We start from the raw sequence: 24,098 nt of genomic DNA, 5'->3' as shown, positions 1-24,098 counted from the left end.
AAAGAAAATAAGATTTTCCTTTGAATAAGCATCAAAGTGTGCAGGAAATAGAGGTGCTGGGGCACTGGCGGCGAGCGTAGGCTGGGTTTTGGCGTGACCACTACAAGCAGACTCATTTTGTTTTCTGAGAGGTTTGACATGGCTTCTGACTACGCAGGAGGTTGGAAAGAGGAAGTAATGAGATGCGGTTGGGCTCCTCTAGTTGAAGAGGCATGGAGGGGTCAGATCGTGAATAAGTGGTGGGTGGAAGCTGGTGAGATGTTTATAATGGTGTGGAGATAACAATGAAGCAGCAAAAAGACCCACCAACATAAGGTACACTTTGGAATAGGCTGATGTGGTCTCTTCTAGGATAGTAACAATTTTGAAAACCATACGTGTACAAACCATAATTGAACCTCACCATAAGGCAGAGAAGCAATTAATCAGTGATGTACAAGAGTGTCCATGATGAAGAACAAGAATATTATATTATATTATATTATATTATATTATATTATATTATATTATATTATATTATATTATATTATATTATATTATATTATATTATATTGTTTGGGCTTGCCTTTAAAAAAAAAAAAAAAAATATGTAATATTTAAGATTATAGATATGGTCTTCAGGGGTTACTGATATCACTTATTGGTTGTTTGTTTATCAATTTATTTATGTATTTTTGAATTTAGTTTCTGTGTGCTGATCAGACCACAATTTTAGTATATTAAGTAAAGGTGCTTTTTTGACTAAATAATGATAAACCTTATTCTAAACTACTTAATGTTTTCTTTCCAATAGTTGAATTCCTTTATATATATATATATATATATATATATATATATATATATATATATATAATGCTATCAGTACAGCTGTGTCCTAATATTGAATGTATGTCTTCCAAAATAAAAATAAAAAATCATATTGAATTTTGATTTAGAAGCTAAAAACATTCTTATCATAGAAGTATGTATAAATTACAATTGAAGTTTAATTTGAATAATTTCATAAAACATGTAAAAAATAAGTGCTGATCAAAACTGGGTGTATGATCTACTGATTGTAAAAAAGGAATTGGGAAAAGCCAAAAGTGTCCCTTTGTCCTTACTCAACATGTCAAAGAGAATTACATCACAGAAGCAGTGGCAGCTTGATGTTTGTAAGTAACAGAACATCTGTACAGACTCTCATCTGTCATTCAGGTCACATGAGTGTGTTTGCAGATGTGTCTGAGGTCACAGCCCAGCAGAGTGGATCTCCCAGCAAAGCTAATCGTCCATTTAAATAACATCTGCTTGATTTTTGTGCACAGTTACATGTGCAATAGTTCAAACATAATGGTACATAAACCAGCTATTTAATCAATTTAGTCTCTGATATTTGATTTAGTAAGAATCATCTTTTAACAAACGTGCACAAACACAGACTCTGGGTTTATGGGATTTGGAAAGCTCAGAATGTTTGCCAATAACTGTCGGTTCAAAAGAGTTGTGAAAAGTCTCATTGGTTTTCAACGAGGCGGCTTTATTGTTGTTAATGTGTTTCTAAACTTACTTTTAATTGCAATCCAGATCAAAGTTTCCAAGTTAAAGTTTATAAGAACGGTTTGTTGTTCTCCTGAGGAGTGAAAAACGTACTTTTAGGTTTGGCATGTTTGTTTGTATTTGACTCATATTTAGTAGATTTTAAAAACATCCTCTCTTGTGGAAAAAAAGATTAAATTAAGTTTGATGTTGTTCAGGGCGTCACACTTGTGTGGAAATGAAATCTGGATCTGAATTGATGACCTTTGTTTATCTTCATAAGACTATAAGCAGGACGTTTTGAAAAAAAAATGCGAGCAGTTCGCATCTCATGATTTGCAATTAAAAGTTAATAATCTCCATGCCTTGAAGCTGTTTATCAAATCCTAGGCTAAGATGTTGAGATTTTCAAATGCGAAGTAATACAGATTCCAAGTTCTTCACCTATTTATTTTTCCCGCAAGGACACTTGATCTTCCATTAGTTATGAAATCATAGTTATTAATTTGTGCAAAAGGGAATGAGAAATGAGTGGGGCAGATTTAGCTCTCGCATCTTCCAAGGATTTAATCCTTTGAAAAGCAAATATTTTCTAATGGGCAATTTCAGCACTTATAAGATAACAGACTATCAGACTTACAGACTTAGATCATCGGAATGCTTTGCTATTACTTTAAATATTTACTTTTTACTTGTAGAGAGCGAGCAATGAGAACCATTAACAAGACAATTAGAAAGAGCAAAACTGAGTTTAAGATTGGGGATGGAGAATTGCGATGAAAAAGTAAATTGCTAGAAGGACAAATGTGTAGAGTGTTAGAAATTGATAATGGTTTCACAAAAAAACAATCAAATCTAGAAGTTCTGTACCCCGAGGTGAGTAATAAATAAATGCATTCAAAATTTTCAGAAGTATGGCAGCGGTAAGTAACCTTTCGGTAGTTTTATAAGGCCAGATGCAAGCTCTCTTCCTCCATTACTCTGCAGTCTATTTTCTTCCAGGCTGAGATTAATGTTGAGGGGACACGTGAGAAGACAAGGATGGCTATCTTCTAGAGGGTTATATAATTAGCCCACAGGGCAACTGCTAAAAGAATTGCTTTTTCTCCATAACTAATTCAGAAAAGGTGACCTCCTGAGGTCAACCACAATCCCAAAAACCCACATCAGCTCTGCAAATGTAGAGTTCAAAATTCTGATTTTACCATCGCGTACCACTGCGTACACGATGCAGGTTTTTCTTTGATGAAGGAAAGGATTTAGATGTTCCCTCTTCCCCATGAGATTTTCCCAAGATTTTCAGGCAAGCAACCAATAATGGTTCATAAAATTATTATTATTATTTTTTAGGGTAATTCACAGAGTTGGGATTCAGTTTTCCCTACTTTCAAGTGCTTGATCAGATATCAAAGCCTTTAGCGGGATTGGCTGATCTGGACTGTGCTGAGCTCTGTAGAGAGTACACCTGCCCTAACCTCAGCCTTCAGTCCATATGTGTCATGAATTGAGAAGCTCAGGGACCACTTCAGCTGTCAGGTAATAAAATACTGGGGAGACGTGGAGTCACACTCCCATTCCTGCCATCACTACGGCTCAGACCAGGCTTCCTGACATTATAAAAGACAGCCCAGAGATCGCTCTGCTACAGAGCTCACATATATTACAAGCACAGGTTAGAAGATCTGAGCACCAATTCTGCAGAGCTGCAGGTGCTACACAATTTTTATTTATTTTATTTTTATTTTTTTGATAGTAAAAGTATTTCTTCAAACTCTCTCTGAGATAGACATTATTGACATGTAAATATTGTTGTTTGTGTGTTCAAATATATTCCTTTGACTGACATCTAAAAGTCTTGAAAGTTTAGAATAAGTTGTTTTTGCAGCTAAGTTTCTTTTGCACTGGCGAGGTAATTTTGCTTTGTTTTTTATCTCAAAAGCTCAAGAGAATATGATAAAGCATGATATGATCCTTGTCTAACCCCGTGAAATTAACCAATGAAAAGCCACAAACATCACAAAGCCACTAGCCCATTGGTGACCAACTTGACAGGAAATTAAACTAAGCAGGGACGAACTGGAGGTTCTTGGTTTATCGTTGGTGGTGGATAATTAGTGTTATCTGCGCCCATTGAGGCAGTAGCACTTAAAGCAGTGCTAATTAAGGCCCAATTAATAATGACCACAGCAGGAGAGAATCATGATAAACAAAACAGCCCATGCATCATTGCTTCCAATTCATTTCCACCAATCATTTCACCAATCACACATATTTGGAAGCTGCTAGCATTGAATGATGTTCTGACCATGTGGTGCTACTGATACTGGTAGTATAGTGGTGACTTGGTGGTGGTAGTTTGGTGCTTGTAATTAGCAAATAAGTTATTTGTAAGGGAGAGCAACCTCAGACCACATCATTTGTCTACTTTCTTCCTCTAATTTCCCTCACTACATCCTCCCATGCAGGTCATTATTTTCGCTTTTCATTAGAGGAAATCAATAAAGCAAATCACATTCCAGTTGGCTAGCACATTTGCATCATTTCTTACCCCACCACTTCCATAACACCACCCCAATCCTGACCCCAGTTGCGCCCACTGGTGCAAAGAAAGAGTTAAAATTTGCTGGGTGTGGGTGGTCGGTCTGTAGAGCAGATAAACCTACCAGGTTGTTGATTACAACCTCAGCACAGATAACACTGTTGCTGCCCAATATTGCAGAAAGAGCAACACTGAATAATAACCCAATAAAACTTAATTAAGATTCAATGACCTCTCTTGTTTAATAATGAAGACAGTGGGATTTGCAAGAGGAAATGAAAACGGAGAACTTATGGCACTGCAGGGGAGTTTGGTCAGTGAAAAATCTATTTTTAATACTATACATTATTCTTCGCTGATCTCATACTCAAGATCAGACTTTATCCTGATTTAATTTGTGGATGCAAGATTATTAGAAATTATATATATATATATATATATATATATATATATATATATATATATATATATATATACATATATTATTTTATTTTTTTTACGTTTCCCTTTAAACAGGGACTTTTGAGAAAGTACATACGCTTCTGCTGAAAGGTATATGTATGCAAAATATTATCTTTGTGAGTCTTTATGTATACATGCAGCTGTAACTAACCTAGCACAGTGAGTCGAGCTGGACGAGACCTCAAGGCAGCCTGGATGGCCTGACACTCAAACACAGCATCATCCGTCAGCTCCACCCTTTGGATGCGAAGGTGGTGCTCACCAGAACCGTGATCCCCGACCACAGCATAGCGAGGGTAACCTGGAAAACAGGGATGGGTTAATGCCCCGAGACCTTCAGTGACTGCTCTTAAAATGCTGCTTCTGGGTAGATAAAATCCAGGGAAATTGTACCTTGTCGGTTTCAGAGCGGTACTAACTTAGCACCTGAATTAAAGTGGCTTTTTAGTCACTTCATGACAGTGTAAAGTAATCCCTGAATGCCACAGGGAGTAAGTGGTGGCGGCTGATGCAACGCTGGCTGTTTGTTAGCAACCACCGCGATATCAAAGGACATCAGTTGAATTTATTGTGTATTATTTGTATATGAGATCTCTAGAAGGGATAATTAAGTTGAATATTTTGTTCGGTTTCATGGATGTGTGAAAAACAATGATAATAACCATGTATTTTCTTATTCATTTCTTCTTATGTCCTCCATAATCCATGGTCTTTCTCCCCTTCTTCTGCAAAGCGAAAAGATTGACGACTTGTGTCCCACAGGCCAATGTGAAAAAGCCCAATATGAGGCAAGAATAGGTGCAATAACATATCTATGACCTTTCTAAAATGAACTAAAGATGAACAGATGTGTGAGGCTTTCTAATGGTTGGAGTGAGAGTTTCTGCCAGTTGGAGTGAGACTTTGTGCCAGTTTGAGTGAGACTTACTGATGATTGAGGTGAGACGGTTTGTTGATTGAGGTGAGGCAGTCTGCTGGTTTTGCTATAATATGTTCAGCTGGTCCTCAGGCGTGCTGCTCTAGGTGTAGCACTTAGTAAACAGCACACAGAGCCAAAAAGATTGAGATGTTTTCCACCGATGCAGAGGAATGGTGATTTGCAGTTTAATAATACACTCAGCGGGATGTATTTCAGGGAAAACTGACGGTTTTACAACAGCAAGCAAAACCAAAGGCCTTTAAAACACCTTAGCTGACTATTAGTCGGGAATTTGCATAAGAAGCTTGGTTTGTCACTATAGAAAATGTAACGCAGGGGAGGAGACGTGTGATTGTGGCGTACTTTACAGTTCATTTCCACAGCCTCTCCATGCGAATGTCTTTAACGGATCTCAGGAGGCAAAATACTCCTAATTAGGAGAGTTTTGCAATTTACCTTGAGGCCCCTAAAAAGCGCTGTCATTGCTACTAGTGCAGTTTCTCTTTCCAAGTCAAGACGTTAATGGATGGCTGATGGGCGATATAGATTTAATGGCATCAGAAGCTGATCTCAGCATATTTCTCCAAAGAAGAAAGCACTGTGCATTTATCCCTCGATTTATTTCAATATAGCTTTTTATGTGGCTAAATTTACACCTTCAGAAGTGATCTCGCTTCCAGTCTCCTTGGAGCAGCCATTTGAATCTTTGCCAGTGAATGACCTGTGGCAGCATATTGATTTTTACAGCATCCATCGATATGATTCATGTTCGCTCCAGAGAATTCTCTGTGACATAATCGTCATGCACCCTTGTGCTCTCGGGGCACTCAATGCCAGCAAGTCCATTTTCTATTTAAAGTGTTGTTGGCTTCGAGAAGCATATCTGCTTTTCAAACTGAAAGGTTTAAAACAGCATGTGTGTTTGTGGTTGATTGGGTTTATATAACTGACTCCACTTGTTTAGAGATGTATCACCCGCTATAAAGTTGAAATGGTGTCCTGATATCACCTATATTTCTTCTAGTACTGTGTGGTACAAAGTCCAACCTATTTCTGAGTTCTACCACAGGGATATTGCTGCAGCCATCATTGTAATCTATAGCAATGAGGCTTGAAAGAGGGATGTACTTTAACATATTGCTGTAGAAAGGAGTAAAAAATAGACTGGACTGGACTAATGGCATTTAAGTCCTTGAGCCTGGCTGTTGAAATCACTGTGCCAGAAAATGCCAATTATTGCCTGTTGCCTCATTGGATCCCATTTACTTTTAATAGACCATGAAGTGTCTCTCATTTTCCCTATTGAGGAGAGAGCAGCAGACAATTATGGTGCAATGTGTTTTATCTGCCCACATACAGCTTTTAATTTCTCTAAGTGAGTGGGAGAGAGAAAAGAGGCAGGATAACCCCAAAAAACAAACATTCAATAAGCCATCAAAACAGACTGTGCCCACATCATTTAGTGGACTACTTTGGAAAGTTGTTTTGAAGGTCTTTCAAAAATATGGCAATATTTAATTAATTAAGAAGAAAGGCTGTTTATATAAAATTAAAATCACTGGCCAATTATTTACCTTATATATTGTTGAACTTTTTTTTATTGTTCCTCGTTCTGTATCTGTGCAGCTCGAGAATAAACAAGCAGAAAAAGAAAAAAAAAATCCATCCAAATTATCCATTTAATATTTCACTTGTTTATTCTATATGTCAGAAATATTAAATGGAGAGATTTTCACTTACAGTAAGTCTCTTGCTTTTAAAAGTGTTCTCAAAATAATCTCATATGCCTACTTCAGAGTTTAAGAACCTCTCAAACTGTGATTTCAAAGTCTATAATCAGAGTTTCAGTATGAACTCAAGCATTAATTCCATATATAAATATCCTAGTTATTATGTCCATGTTAACTGTACTCTGCAAGTAAGTATGTTACAGCTGTTTTATTTATGTCAGTCTGTGAAACTCAGACGAAACCTTACTGAAAACTCAATGGGAGACCTTTGAGCAAAATAATTAACCTTGCCAACTGTCAGGGTACAATTTAAGGTCTATAATGTGAACATAGAGCCAAATCAAGTGCTGTTTATTATGGCAGCCAATCAAAGCAAGGGAAGCAGACTGAGTCATTTTAATAGCCACTGACTTGGTTCAATACTGTGTTTATTCCTGATTAGAGATTGATGGGTTTGTTGCAGGCGGCATCTATTGCCACTTAATGCCTAGCTGCAAATCTTGAGGACTTATTTCTCAGATGGATGCAGAGTATATGCACTGGCTTCTAACGACATTACTAATTTATCAAGCACTATTAATTCACAGTAATGTGCAAAATCAACTTCTTCAATATGGCTTAACATTGACTGACTAATGGACCACAAGACACACATTCTGGCGAAATGCACTACTTTTACACACATATATATATAAATACAGGGGAGTTACAAGTTACACAAAAAAACACATTTTTGACTTTGAATGCTTAAAGTAGGAATTTATGTCTTGCAGTGATCCTGCAATAGAATGAAGGAGCAATCCTAGCTAGTCTTTGTGCAAGCCTTTACCAGTCAAATGACAAAAAATAAAAATAAAAAATAAAAATTGATTAACTGTTATCTAGAGATTACATCAACCCACCAGTATCATTATCTGAGCCGGGCCCTTGTATACAAATGCCCTGCCTTATAAACCCAAATATTGTGTCTATCATTGATGTTTGGGATGATACATATTTCATCTCTCCTCTGGACACCTCTTAGATTAATATATCATTATATAAATCATCCCAATAAATGCACAGCAGAGGATGTCAGAGAGAAAAATTAAATAATTCTGTCATTGATCACAATGAATCCCTAAGACAACCTACGTCAAGCAAAGCAAACAATATAAAATAGCCCCATTAGAGTTAATGAATCCATCAGGACAGGAAAGGATTAGTCTTTATGTCAGATCGATGGAAGGGGGAAAGGGCCGTGAATGGAGACGTGACGCAGTGATTAATGGTCGGGGAGTGAGCGAGTGCATCCGGCTGATGGCTTGAACCACGGAAATTATTGAAAGAAAATGTGTTAATGACATACACAAATGTAATTTTCTTCCATTTGGGTTGTTTCTGAAGAATACCAAGGGGTACTAAGATTTGGATATATTTTGTAGAAAGCAGGAATGGTAGAGTATGGTACTTATGTTCCAAGTCAATACTAATCAATACATTTTTAAAAAGATTTAATCATACCAGGGTGCTATTCCAGAAAGCAAGGATAACTTACTGTCACATATACTCTCATTTGATTTACCTAAACCTTGCTTACTGGAGTCTTGTCTATAGGTCATGCATGTGCTGATGGCTCTGAAGTAAACTAACCCTGGAACAGAACTTGCTCTAGAACAGGTTATGTTCAGATAATAAGTTGCTATGGTTGCTTACATACCCTGAAAGTTATCCCTGTTTTTGAAACTTCATGCTGAGTTTATTCACTTACTTACCCTTAAACATACCCAGGTATTTCACATAACCTGCTTTCTGGAATGCACGCCAGCTCTTCTAAATTTTAGTGGTACAGTTTTGGTACATCACTTTTTTTTTTTTTACTTTCTGATGTTTGCTTATCATCTTTCCATTCCATTCCGGCATAATGCCAGGTATGTGTCACCACATTCTCAGGACATGAAGAATAAAGAAGAGAAAAGATAATCTTTCAAAATAAAGCAGCAATATTAGTTTGCTCTTGTTGCTTATGACAAAAACAGCTAACCAGTCACAATGATTTTGTCTTCAGAAAAGAGTGTGTGTGTGTGTACTGATTAATATGTGATATCCTATCATGTAGTAGAGACAATGCCAATATTTTATTATTTTATTTTAGCACTTATAGCTTATCTTTGTAATATTTTAATTTAGCTTAGTTTTTTATTGCATCAAAACTGGTACCGAGAATTGGTACTGGTTCTTAGAAACTTCCTGGCATTGATATCAACTACTGGGAACTTGATGTGAAAATCCTCATAGCATATAGAGCTTTCTATATATATTTTATTTGTTTTTGTTTTTTTGCTCTCCCACAAAATGTTGGCTTTGATCTGAGCAGCACAAATCCGAAAGCTATGGTTTGGATTACTTATGTGCCAGGAGTATAAATAAAACAATGCGTCAAAATCGGAATCAGCATGCTGCTTGGCTCTTTATGTCCAAGCATGCTTGCACCGTCTCCCTCTCTGGTTCTGTTTGGGTATTCATGTTTACACCAGCAATGCACACAGTGCATATTCATGACTTTTATTTTTGTGCTTGTGACAGCCTTGAGCTGATGTCTTTAATTAGAACTAGGAGAAAAAGGACCTCCGCGTAGAATGTGGGGACCGATACGAATCAGATTCTTTTGTCTGCTGATTTATTAAACATATTGTTTGTGATTTCTCATTTTAATCAATGTTCTCCTGAACTGAAACCACACTTCATGAGACAAGCATCTTCCTTGAATAGCTGAGCCGGCTGATATTGAAATGTGTAGGGTTTGTATGAGCTGTTGTACTCGCCCTTTTTTTCTTTTTCTATTTTATGTGTGCAGCTGCTAGCTTGGAGTACGTAGTCGTAGATGTGTCAATTTTCTTTATTGGATGCAGTGATACTTGTTGACGCAAGCAAGACTGATAAAAGGAGCAGCTGTGCAGAGTTTTTTTTTTTTTCCTGTTAAGTGTCATTCATGTCAAAGCAGTGCACCTCCGCCCTTGTACCAGAATCTTGCTTTTAAAGTGTTCTTTTGTCTAAAGCACGGGCTCTCGACAACTCTAAAAAAATTACATGCCATAAAAAGAGTTCGCAGAACTTCATTGAAATTCTTCATGGCCCTCTGAGCACTGGCCCGCCATTGATCCGCATAAAGAGCTACATGGGGCTGGCTCGCCTCGGATTGGGTTGGCCCTCGGCTCCCGGCCGTGACTGTTAAACTGCAGCTGATGTGCCATTAAGTGCCGCTCTCTGTCTCTCTTCTCATAATCGCGAGTCCCGCAAGCACAGCACCTCTTCTCACCTCCCAACCCCCACACCCGGCTTCAATTCACCCTCTCTTCTCTTCTTTTTGACCACTTTCAAAGCTCTTCTCCAAGTGTTTACACTGCCAGGGCCTGGCTCCCAGGAGTCTGATAATGACAAACGTGGGAGCGGAATGGATTTATCAGGGCTCAGTTGCCTATTGGGGTCTAATTAAAGGCCACTATCAGTGCCAAAATGGCACAGAGCAGCAGCCACTGAAGGTCAGAGGCAAATAGACCTGTGATCTCCAGTGGAATACATATTTAATTTTAAGGATAAGCCCAGCAACTGTTTTTAAAGAGGCAGGCTGGGCTTTATGTCATGCTTTTCACTGGAAATATCCCAGGATGTGAAGCAAAGCTACATCTGTGATAGGAAAATTGAGAAAAACGTTGATTTACCCATTATGCTGCTCATTGAGTCTAGGGAATTGTGCTGTGGCAGCTTTAAGACTTTTGTTAATCTTTACTTTTCAAAATGATGCTTACACCTGCTCTTTCCTCACAAGGATTTCTTGTGCTGTAATCCAGGAAGTCCAATGTAAATGTCATAAAGGGGGACCAACTGTTTCCGACCAACCTGGATATGAATATGAAGTTTGTGATGTTCTAAGTCTGTAGGCGGACATAATGTGAATCAAATGGTTGTTAGCATGAATTAAGCAATCAACTTAGCCAAACAAGTAGCACTTTGCAAGTGGGGAAGAGCCACACACTTGACAAGCTATTAACGGTTAAAAGTACTTAAGAGGTTATATTTTAGTTGCTCTTGTCCTTTTACGCCTGACACCAATTGGACAGTTTTTAAATCACAATCACACCCTCCAGCTTAAACTTGTGTACCAAAGTCAGCTTCAATTAGCAAAATCTTTGTTTAAAACCAATTGGGTTATTTTAGAGGCATATGAAGACTGGCTGCTAGTTGAAGTGTAAAATTCAATCAAATTTGCTGGAGCTGTGGACACGTTTGACTTTCACAGAGTCATTTGAGTAATTGTTTACATTTTTAGTCTAATCCGCCAATTTCTTTGGTCAAATGACCAGCTTAGATCAGTATGAATGTCCATGCCCATTTTGGTTGGTTTATGCAGGTTAGTGTTAGTCTAGCAGTTGACGCTTCACTGTTTTGGATAGCCATATCTCTTGTGAAGATGGTGAACCATGGTTAGGATTGTCAGCCAACACTGTCTATCTTGTTAACTAATTAAGTTGTTCGACTAGCATGGTCTTTCTTTAAAGTTGTTTAAGCTATTCAAGCAGCATGGTCTTTCCTCTGATCCTCTGTTCTTTGGAAGCTAGTTAAGATGATTGACCAGTACAGTCTCTCTTGTAATATTATAAAGCTAGAAGACAAGAATGGTAATTTTTGTGAAAATGGTTGAGTTAGTCAACCAGCATGGACTGAAGATGTGAAGATGGCTAGCTAGTCGACCAGCATAGTTTGTCTAGAGAAAATTGTTAAGCAAATCTATCAACTTTATCTTGTTAAGTTAGTTAATTTGGATGAATAGCATGGTCTTTCTTGTCAAGCTGTTTAAGATGGTTGACTGCTGCAGTCTGTCTTGCAATGTTGTAAAGCTAGATGACCAGCATGTTCTTTTTTGTTGTTTTTTTGTTGTTTTTTGTGCAGATAGTTAAGATAGTCAACCAATATGGTCTTGACTATCCAAAATGGTTAAGCAAATCTAGCAGGATGTCCTTTTCAATCTTGCCAAGATTAAACTAGTTAGGAAGCTTCAATGGGAAAACAGTATCAAAATCAAAACCCAAATTGGTGAGGTTTTCACTGTTTATGACTTTGTTACCTATAAGTTCTCTTCCAACACCCAAAGCGAGACCATCTTTGATCCAGAGCACAACACCGTGGTAACCAGGGATAGAGCAGGGGAGCGTGACCGGCTGACCAGCCACAACTACCAAGTCTTGAGGCTGCTGCGCGAACATGGCATTCACTCCTGAAACAAAAGAGACAGAAAAAGAGACTTAATTTTGGATGTTTTAACTAACATTCCACTTTAGAGCTCCGCAGACATCCATTAAGAAGTGGTTTAATGTTACACAATCTAATTTAAAGAATTTATTCAATGAACAACTCTAAAGTACTCAAGTGTGATTAGCGCGCAACGTTGAAGTGCACCAAGGGCCTCTCTTCAGCCTGTCAACACTGCATCTTTCACACAGAAAAATACCTAAAGCAAATGAAGTTGAACTCCATTAGAGATGAGTGGCCCGGAAAGGCTGTAAGCAATAACCTCTTGAAACCCTCTTAAAGAAAGGTGTCACAGATACGAGAACATAGAAAGAGAAGGAGAGGGAAAAAAATAGAGTGCAAAAAAGACAGCCTTCAGAATCATCAGTATTCCTGTATCTGTCCGCAGACAGGTACAAAGATACCAGCCCAAAGATACATGTCACTTGGGGGGTCCAGGTTTGACTGGTTAGCATTGACAGCTGGCCCCTAAGATTTCTGTCTCCAAAGGGAATCTACAGTAGTTAGAAGACAAATGTCTTGTATTTCAGATTCCAGTGGTACATATTGCATGTGCAGTCACAAGCATGCATGCTTAAAAATACAATGGTTGACATCGGCTATCAATATTGCAATGAGCTGTCTCAGTGGAGAGATGACGAGTTTCTTGCTGGCAGTACTGTATAATGGGAGTCACACTGGCAGTCATGCTGAACTCTGCAGCTGTCCCTGATGTGTGCCTATCTATAATAGGAGAAGATGGCTCATATTGCTCATTCCACTCTAAATCTCAGCGTACTGTTTAATCAATACTCATTTATGTGGAACACACACCACCCTCTCAGTTTCTTGATGGGCTGCATGTGTGCGTATTTCTAACTTAGTTATACTTTACAAAAAATGTTTGCAGAAATAAGCAAAACAGCCTTTGGGAGATACTTAGGCTTGTACTGTAATTACCATATTCAAAGTATATTCAAAAAGTACTATGATATTTGCAAAAACAGTATAAAATATAAGTCAGTTTTACCTTTATAGTCTGGTCAGATGGTAAAGTGGTTCATAAAAGGTTTTTTTTGTTTTGTTTTGTTTTTCTCAACTTAAGAGTAATAGAAGTGAGGTTAGAGTTTAGTGAATATATAATAATGATTATATATATATATATATATATATATATATATATATATATATATATAGCAATGAATTAGAAGAAAAGTAGTACTGCATTTTTTTTTTTGCAGGTAACACTTTAGAACAAGGTTCCATTTGTTAATGTTAGTTAACTGCTTTAGTTAACATGAACTAAGCAAAATCAATCCTTCTACAGCATTTATTAATCGTAGTTAATGTTAATTTCAACATTTACTAATGCATTATTCAAATCAAAAGTTGTGTTTGTTAACATTAGTTAATGCACTGTGAATTAGCATGAACTAACAATGAATAACTGTTTTCATCAACTAACATTAACAAAGATTAATACATACAGTAATAAATTCATTTTTTCATGTTAATTAATAAATTAACTAACATTAACTAATGGAACCCTATTCTAAAGTGTTACCATCTATAGGTAAAATATTGTTTGTTTCATATATGTCAATTACCTTATGTGCACACGCACACCATATAGACATAACTGGCCATTGTATTTATTTATTTATTTAGTGCATTGCAGCTTGATAGCAGTTCAATTAAAAAATAGTTCATCTTTTAAAATTACACCTTGAGAACATTTTCTGTTCCGCTCCGTCAAGCAGTTTATGAACACAAGAACATGCCGCATGTGAATGCACCCAAAGAATAGTGAAGCTAATTCAGTATAATTATAAAGGTTTGTGGCTGATTGATTCAGATGACCCACCGACAAGTCAATTAAATATATAAAAAAAGTCATCTTGCACCTTCCTGTTGGAGTAAGGGTCAGTCTGTAGTAATTATCTTTATTTGAAAACAGTTGGGCAGTAATTCTGTCTGTCAGCAATTGCCACGTCTCTCTTTAGAGTGAGTACTGATACTTATAAAATATGACAATTTCTAGATTAATGCTAAATTACACAGCAGCTAAATAATTAATTGCCAGAATCCAGTAGGATGTGTTTAACGCTGCAAATTCCATGGATTAGTAAACAAATCAGTCATACCTCTGTCCTGCCTCCAGTAAAATGTGATGAATGGCTTGTTAAAAGCTAAACACGAGTCCACAGATTGATTCATACAAATTCTCCCTGGTGAAATCCTGCTCCAACAAGCTATTATTAAATCAACAACTGCAAAGATGTACTATGAATTCTTATAAATATATTGGGCTGTTCATCTTTGAAGGCTAGCAGGCTTGCCTGGACACTGCAGTGTTTCTCATTCTGTCGTTTCCTGCGCTTTGAGCTGGTTTATATGTATGAGCGTATTTGCTGCAGGGCCGTAGCTGGGGTTTGCGGGGCCTCGGTGCAAACCTGTACCTGTTTTACCTGTGGGCCCTGTTTGAAATTGTGTAGATAGCACAAATAAACAATGTTCAATTTTTTTCAAGGAGGTAGGTTTCCAAGTAGAGAAACTGAATTATCAAATTTAAATAGCATTGCATTGTCTTCACTGTATAAATTAAATATTATTTAATATTTATTCTTGTTAAAACTACAAAGTAATTCAGAAAAGAGCAGTAAATGATTTTCTCCCATTTAATTTATTGGATTAACATTAAGGACACTGACAGCAGCTTGTAAATTAGGCGCATTCACTTTAAGAGAAAATTAATTTGGTATAATGATATGCATCTGATTTCTTTCTCAACTATTCACCTTCATTTAAGACATAACCAACTATTTTTAAAGAGGATACTCACAAAGACGAGTAATTAATTGACCCCTCCGCTGTTTTTGCACTGTCCCTTAATACCCACCACCATGTCAGCTGCACCCTGACCAACATCACAAATGAGTTTGATTAGGAGAAGACTGACCCTCTTTGGACTTGGATTCAAACACATTTCTAATTATGATGATGAATGTTAATTATTTTTAATATGGCTAAAGGCTAATTAGAATAAGAGTGTAGAAATGGAGGGCTTGTTTTTCATGGATCTCATGGCCTCTGAACTTTGCTGTAAGTTTTTAGTTTTGGTCTTTATTCCACACTCACAATCACAAACATGTTCCTATTTTAGCGGGGCCACAAAGATGTGTTGCTTTGTGAATGTGAATGATTTATTGGAAGACACATTCTTCCGTTTTTAAGAACATTTCCGTCCACATGAGAACACAAAAGAATGCTATGAAACACTGCCAAATGCCTGCCAAGCCAATAGGTGGCAATATAATCTCAACCGCAAAAACATGTTGGCCAATCAGAAACCTGACAATGTTGCCAGTAGACAGAGATGACAGCACATGATCCGACGTCACAAGCCAAAATCTCCAATTCTGCTGTCTACACAATAACACTGCAACCAAAGTTTTTGAAAATCTTCACCCTGGCTGGGGGTTGTATGGGGAAAACCCCATAGCAGTCTGTGTTCAACTCCTTCTTTTTTTTTCCTGCCACAACCTCTGTCTTTTTTTACCATGATTTCGAGCAAAATATTTGTGATGATCAGTGATGATCAGTTTAACCATCATGCAGCATGACTAAAATGTGACAAAAGTTTGAACTGACCAAAACTATACAAAAATTCACATGCTTTTAGTTAACCAAAACTTGACTAACAAAAAACAGGACAGGTTTACTAACTATTTTAAAAGTTAAAAAGGGACAAGTGACAAAATGAACTCTACTACTACTACCACCACTATCAGTGTGGTCATTAAACAAGAAGTAAAGGTCTGGTCAGAGAGGTTAACATATCCCAGTGATCTATTAGCAGCACTGCACCACCTGGTGCGTCCACTCGGACAGTAAAATACTGGCCTGTTTCATTTCCTCCAAACCACTTCAAGCGATGGGAAAACATATGTAGGTCAGTCAAGAGTGGGATGTAGAGGAATGGGTAAAGAATAGCTAGGGTTGACCTGGGGGCTTAAGTTCACCCCCTCTGGTGGAGGCATTTGTGCACGTTTAGAGCTCAGCAATGCTTCTGTCACATCTGGCAGCATTCTGCTTGGATGCTCAGGCAGCCGGCCTCGGAGCAGACCCTTCCTTCTTCTCCCCCTCATCTTCTCGGAGCTGGAGACTGCAGCTGCACAGGCAGCCATGCGTGGAGGCCACTGATGTGGAGGCAACAGATTCCTGCACTCTCCCTCATACAGCACTACTGCTTTATAACACCCCGTGATCAAGAAAGCAAAGCTGGGCATGGAAAGACAATCGAACAATAACAAGCCGTGTCTGGTTAGGGTGAATGCAGACATCTTGTTGATTATGATTGATTAATGCTAATGTACCAGTATAGGCAGACGTAACACTAACCCTCTTTATAAATGTTGTATTTAGTGTGAATGGTAAACTATAAATAGCCCTATTACTATTACTCATTTTTTTTTTTTTTTTTAGATCTATTTTTTTTTTTTTCTAATAAATCTGTCCAAAATCCAATGAAATCAGAATTGTTTTGTCTTTTTAGAACGTATTTTGTTTACTTACTGACAACATTTTGTTTGATATTTTTAACAGATTTGATGAGGACAATTTAGGTAGTTATACATTTTAATTTATAAAACGTGACAAATTATTTATAACATTAAATATCTATGTTAATTGGATAATTACAACGGTTATCTATCTATCTATCTATCTATCTATCTATCTATCTATCTATCTATCTATCTATCTATGATATTTAAGTTACAGTTATATCAGTTATATATGTTTATAGTGATGTTTGTTGCCATTTTTAAACATATGATTCCTGTTATAACATGATTTTACTAATACATTAGCAAAAGTAAATGTATTGTCATTTTCTTTTTTTCTTGTGTTTTTACTTATTTGTTTCTTTATTGCGGTGTTAAGTAAAAGTGTATGCTATGCCTCAAATAAGACAATACATAAGCCAACAAGCAAGTTTTAAGACATGAAGACAAATGTCTCATCAATCTAAACATTATATTCATAGCTTATAGATTTAACCCCTCTTACTCTAGTGATCCAGAGTCTCCTTATTTTTCATTACTCTCAAACTACGCATATCATCCTGTAATGTTTTTTTATTGACTTCCACTTCTTTATTCTTGTCTCTTAAATCACTCTCCTGATTTTTGTTTCTTTATTTATTTAGCAGAAATTATATACTTCAGCTTTACAACAACATTCAGTTCTTATACCCGAGGCCAGATATTCATATTTACAAATCAATATTTAAATCTAAACAGCTCAATCAGAACAAACCCCCCAGATTACATCTGTTATCCAATGCGTGTTTTCCCAGACTATAAAGTAAATGTGTTTAGCCAATCCCAGTAGCCTCCTCCCTCATTCTCTCTCTCCCTTTTCTGTTTTCACTTGTTCTTCACACCTTGACAAGGTTCAGCAGTCCCTTTAGACAGATTGGATTATGGGTATGCTTGTTTAAGTGAGGGGAATAGACAGACTCAAACTGATGAGCCAGGGATCATTATGGGCTCTGTAATGTTTTCATCTCACTCTGTGGTAATTTGTTTACCCTCCAACAGCGCTGGCAGTCCACAAACCCCTGCTCTATTTCATCTGGCAATAACAGAGATGTGACGGCCTAACACTCTCAAAACTCACCCTCTGTGAATCATGACAAAAATGACTCTCAGGGCAGTATGGCATAGCCACTCGAAGAGACTAATCAGTGGCTCTACAACACCTCGGCTGGGAACACACACACACACTCCTAATCAGAGAATATTACTTCTCTCCATCCATTCCCATACTCCCATTTCCTTCTAACCAGGAAGTGTGTGTGTGTTTAGAGGATGTGTCGGTGGAGTACTGAATCAGTGAGTGTCTTAGGCTAATGTTGCAACCACAGATGTTTATCTCCATTAAGAAAGTCTAATTAGGGATAGGAATTCAACTATTCCCATTCCCAAACTGTTTTGTTAACAATTATAATGAATTAACATTCGGCAACAAATGCATACAATTCTGTTGCAATAAAATTGAGAAAGTTCTTGCAAAAGGTGTTTACACAAACTTTTGAATGACTTTTAACAATCATTTCTTGACATACAGTAAATGCAATCCAATAACTGGTGTATATACATATACTAAATAATACCAAACAAACAGTATATTTAATTGACAAAAAGTATAATGTGTATCTGTATCTCACTGTTATTTATAAGTTGCATCTGTTTGATTCAAGATTCATTTAATCAGTAACTGGTTGCACATTGCTAGCTATGCAGTATATCTTTCGACTGAGTAAAAAGAACATGCTGAAAGTTGTCATTTGTTCAGGAATTGAATTGCAGTGGTTGCACTGAACATTTTTGATTCTCTAAAAAGAAGTGCCAATGAGAGTTATTTGTTTAGGAATCAGTTTGCAGTAGTCACACTGTATGTTTGTGGTTTTATGAAAATTAACCAGTGTATAACAGTTATTCATGCAGAAATTGGATTACAAGGTTACAATGTACATTTTTTATAATTAAAATGAACTGGGACATTAAAGTAATTTGTTTGACAATCAGACTACACTGGTTGCACTGTATATTTTTGATTCACTAACAAGTACAGTATATGTTTTTATAAGAGTCGTTAATTCAGGTACAGAATTACAGTGATAGCGTTGTTAATTTTTGTTTCACTATAAAAACACTAAAAAGAAATTACTTAAGTAATTAGTTCAGGAATCTGACTACACTGGTTAAGCAGTATGTTGCTGATTCACTAAATGAACTGAGCCATGAACTGGCTCATTGTTCAATGCTTGCATGTATATTTCTATCATGACATCTCTCAGAAGATTTTTAGCATGGTAGTGGACATGACAATGTTAATGTATTTGGTCTTGGTGGAGTTGATCTGCTACTCTGCTGCTGTTGGTTATGGCTGTAGTTGTAGATTATTGTTGCTGCAAGCAAGTACAGGAACTTGCTATTGCCAATACAATGTTGTAAGTATTTAAGACATACTGCTGCTCCACAAATACCATATAAAATAACCCATAGCAGGTATATACAAGTGGAGCTGGGAAATGTGAAGGGTTTCAGATGAACTTTGAGAGCGCTCTGCAAAATGCTCAAATGGATGCTAACCAGCCATTTAAATTTAAGCAGCAACCTCATTGGCTGAGTATACAACACAAACCAATCAGCTTGTGCCAAGTTGTTTAACAAGGTGAATATAATCAGTTATGTTAAGAACCAATCAGCCTGTGGCATCTAGAGTTTCATGAAAAAATAGGCATTTTTAAACAGAACTAGATATTTGAGTGGCAGTCACTAGACATTTTTGCCTGTGTAAAGGTGTAGGTATGGTGTCCACCAGCAGGGGCTGACTGCCCAACACTGGCCTCGTGCTCTCTGTCACTGATATGGTTGCACAGCATGATTAAGCTCCCTCCTCTATTCATCAGCGCCCATGGGCACATGTTGAACTGGAAGCCTTCATTTAGCCAGTGGCAAGAAAAGAGCATTTCATAATCCTTGCTGTGTACTGCCGGGGCAGTATGACGTATTGCCCCTAGACTAATTAGGGAAGGCTAGAAATGAATAAATCTCACCATAATTGTGTTTTCTCTCTGTGCTGTCACACTAAACCTGTCTGAAATTAGAAATCGCCATTCACACTGCATTTGTCAGCTTTGTGTCCTTTGGCTCAAAGATGAAAAGCCCATCCCGGAAGACAGATAGACAAATTAGACCAGCGGCAGACACGGTTTCAGTATGTACCTGCTGGCTCAGACTCAGTGTTATTTGAAGGCATAATAACAGGGACAGCCCTGCTGGAGCTCGGCTAATCCAGACCTGGGGACCCAGGCGAATGCAAACACAAATGGTGTCTGAGCCAAATGATGCTTAATTGAATTCTGCCTATTGGGCCGGAGCTGATGGCCAGCCCAGATCAATCAGCGCCCTGCATCTCCCTCGCTGTAGCCACTGAATCCTGCGTTTATCCAAACATCATCCTGCCTGCATTGCTAATACCAGACACTTAAAGCTTAAAAAGCCTCGTGGACGAGTTAATGGCTTTGACCTGTAAAAACCACTTCTAGTGACCAGTTCCTCAGATGCTACATGTAAACAAACCTCTCACCTCAGGCATAATAAGAAAATACTACTTTGCACTATGATTACTGGCCTGAAAGGAATGAATATATGCAACCTACAGTGCTATTACTAATTATAGTACTATGGCTGTACTGTGGTAATACCATGGTAACAAATTCACATTTAATGGCATTTAATGGTCATTTAAGGTATTTAAACAAATATAATGGCAATAAATGCGGTTATTAGCTAAAACTAAAATAAACAATTGTTCCAAATATATATATATATATTAAAATGACTTTTTATTATTATTTCTGCTAGACACATTTAATGTAGTTAGAAATCTTGAATAAAATATTAATGTGTTTATTGTACTATCATTTTTTTTCTAATTAAATAATATGGTTTTGCTGATACAGTTTGGAAAAGTAAATGATTTTCTTTTCACCAGGTTTATGTATGTATGCATACAGTGAAAACATAAACGTGTGTTTTATTCCTTGGATAAAACAATACATCACAAGCGAGTTCCAGCCATGGAAGGAAATGTCTCATCAATCTAAACGTCATATCTGTAGATTATAGACTTAACCCCTCATACTCTACAGATCCAGAGCCTTGTTATTTATTTTAATTTATTTTTTTTATTTCAAACTGTATGCACATCATCCTGTCATGTATTTTTATTTACTGCCATCCAGCGCTTCTTTAATAATCTCTCTTAAATCACTCACCCAACCTTGACCTGGATGTGTTTGCAAGGAAGAGCTTTATGTGATTGACAGGGAAGATTTATGCCCGTGTCCTTCCCTGTGGGGGACGGAGTTGTGCTTCTGGCCTTAGATGTTTCCCGCCAATCACTCATGGCCCTCGCTAATCTGCGCACGGCATTCAGCTCCAAGGTGCAGGGCCTGATTGACGCTCTTAATTATCTGCTGTGCAATCACTGATTGGACAGTGCAGCAGAAGTGTGGAGAGGATCAACAATTAATCAGCAGATCTGTGCTTTGAAAGCTTGAGCTATTATAGCTCACAGTCAGGATATTTTTTTTTACATTTTTAAGGAGAACACATTTCAGGATAGCCCTATGGTTTGAGCTGTTTGAGGTTGAATTTGCATTCTAAAAACTTTCATGTGATTATATTTTCTGTCAAAGTAATAACTAATAAATCCTGTAAACTGTTTGTGTTTCTGAGCTGAATTGAATAATTATGTCATTTATTACTCAAGTCGTTTCTGAGCCTGTATGACTTACTCTTTTGTGGAATAGAAAACACAAACATTATTTTGAAGAATCTTTATCCTGGTAATCTCCATACAATGAGTTCATAGTGGATAATTAACTCTATAAATGTGGTCCAAACGGCTTGTGCAGTATAGTGAAAGTCCTCTGAAGTAATGCAGTAGTAAAGTTCAATTTCCCCCACCCCTGTGGAATATATTATACATTATTTTGATTAATCTTCATGATGGTTATCCATCCATCCATCCAAAAAAAATTAATAAAAATAAATAAAGAATAAAAAAAAAAAAATGCACCATAAATGTGGTCCATAAGGTTTGTGCTCTATATTACAAGTTTTCAGAACTCATTCAATAGCTTTATACCAGTGAATCATAATTCAATTATAAAAAATTGTTAGAACAGCAAATTATTTGATCACTGACAACTTCCTTACATATTACAGAGTAGCACCTGAGAATTGGCACACATGTTCGGTACTCCTTAAAAGTCCTCCATATGCACACCTTGAAATTCTGCTAGAGATCTTTCCAGATTGCTGAATGCATAATTCATATTGAATTTGGGGTCAGTGTTAAATGAATTGGTCTATAAGAGCTCATTCATTTCAGAGAAGGTGAGGGTCTATAGTTGGGTCACTGCAACCACGACAGATCAGATTCTATTAAAATGCTCATTCTGTGATTAACCAAGAGAGTTTTAACTATGTGCATGTGTGGAAAGATGGCATTTCAAGATGCATACAGACATGTTTCTATGGACAAGCAGAAAGTGTGTGAAGGAGGACACTATGTACTCTCTTGCCATTTTCATGAAGGCAAAAAAGTAGAATTATATAAAAATCATCAAAAACAAGTTCTTCCTTTGTGCTTATGTGGAAAGATGACATTTCAAGATTTGAGTTTATAAGAACAGACACATGTTTCTATGGACAAGCAGAAAGTGTGTGAAGGAGGACAGTATGCACTCTCTTGTCATTTTCCTGATGCCATAACGGTTACACTTCACTTCAATAGAATACTTTAGATAATCTACTAACTATAAGTAATTACATGTCAACTAACTTTGTTTAGAGTATAAGTAGACTGTTAGGCTAGGGTTAGTAAAATAAGTTGAGATACTTGGAACATTTACTTAAAGTCAGCTGAATGTCTGTAGGGGACCATTAAAATGGTGAAAGTCACTAATACGTTAATGACTGCGAGTTGATATGTAGTTGGAAAGTTACTTCTAGTTCATAGAATGTTTAAAGTGGACTATCGAAATAAAGTGTTACTGATCAAATACATATGGAATTACATTAAAAGCATCTGAAAATTCACAGTTGTACCTCATTAAAAGCTAGTGTCTTGACTCTTGCATTCTAAAAATCAGATAAGATGGTCACAAGATTAAGTTGATTTGCCAAACCTTTTTAAAACAAAGTCCTATTGCATCTGGAGGCGCAGCACCTGAACATGATGAAAGTGAAATGCATAAAAATCCAAATGGTGCTGACATCAAAAAGCAGATGGTAATTGCTTTCGTCTCCATCCATCTGCTGACGTTTCTGGAACGTGTAAATTACATTTGATGGCGCAGAAGCGTTTTTGAAAAGGATGCCCATTAGGGGCCTTTACATGATGTTAAAAACTAGGAGAAATCATTACGGCGAAATTTGTTAAGTGTGGAACAACCTGGTTGAAAGCGTGGGCTTCAATAGTCCGTCAGCACAAGCTTTGAATGTCGTGCACATTTCGTCCCTTTGAATTACAGAGGGGTGGGTGTAGTCTGTAAGAGGGCTGAAAGGGCCCCAATGAGCCCCTTGTCCTCCTGCGAATCATAAAACGGATTGTGGAGACTCATAAGTAAGACTCATAACTCACAGAATCATAAGTTCTGGATGCGTAAGTCTCCCTCGTAACAACTAGGCATGCTTTATCACCATGTACGCACAAGATCCTTCGGGCTCAGCTGGCTACCTCAGATTAATAGTCAAATAAACATTGCATGCTGACAGTGGATAATGTAAGATGAGGCTTCGGTGTGTGTGTCACAAGGTGACGATCTTTAGGGGCGGAACCAAAATTCGGGAAGTTTGGTTCCGCCCGGAAGTGTTTCCGCCCGGACCGGAAAAACAGAACACCGGAACTTCCGGTAGCGCCGTAAGAAGGAAAATCAGGGAATTCGATGCACCTGTGCCTAGTTAGGGACAGCGGTTGGTGATTGGAGGATACGCTGGACAAGGCAGTACTTAAGGCCAAGTTATTTCACAGTCTGGGAAGCTCTTTTTGGTGTGTGTGAAGCACTGGGTTGTGCCCG

The 24,098-nt window shown here is 37.4% G+C and overlaps 1 protein-coding gene across 3 annotated transcripts in view; it reads right to left on the bottom strand.

Annotated features, from left to right (window-relative positions):
* Nucleotides 1-24,098, bottom strand: part of LOC132101210 (kin of IRRE-like protein 3) — a 206,123-nt gene that overhangs the window by 57,291 nt on the left and 124,734 nt on the right. For all 3 annotated transcript variants that reach the window (XM_059505960.1, XM_059505961.1, XM_059505962.1), the window contains exons 2-3: nt 12,273-12,422; nt 4,671-4,820 (exon numbers count right to left, since the gene is read on the bottom strand). In XM_059505960.1, coding sequence (XP_059361943.1) covers nt 4,671-4,820; nt 12,273-12,422 — 300 coding nt within the window. The remainder of the gene's footprint in view (nt 1-4,670; nt 4,821-12,272; nt 12,423-24,098) is intronic.

The sequence above is a fragment of the Carassius carassius genome, chromosome 23 (assembly GCF_963082965.1).
Source record: "Carassius carassius chromosome 23, fCarCar2.1, whole genome shotgun sequence".
NCBI classification, from domain to species: Eukaryota; Metazoa; Chordata; class Actinopteri; order Cypriniformes; family Cyprinidae; genus Carassius; species Carassius carassius.
This window is presented reverse-complemented; position numbering and strand designations above follow the sequence as displayed.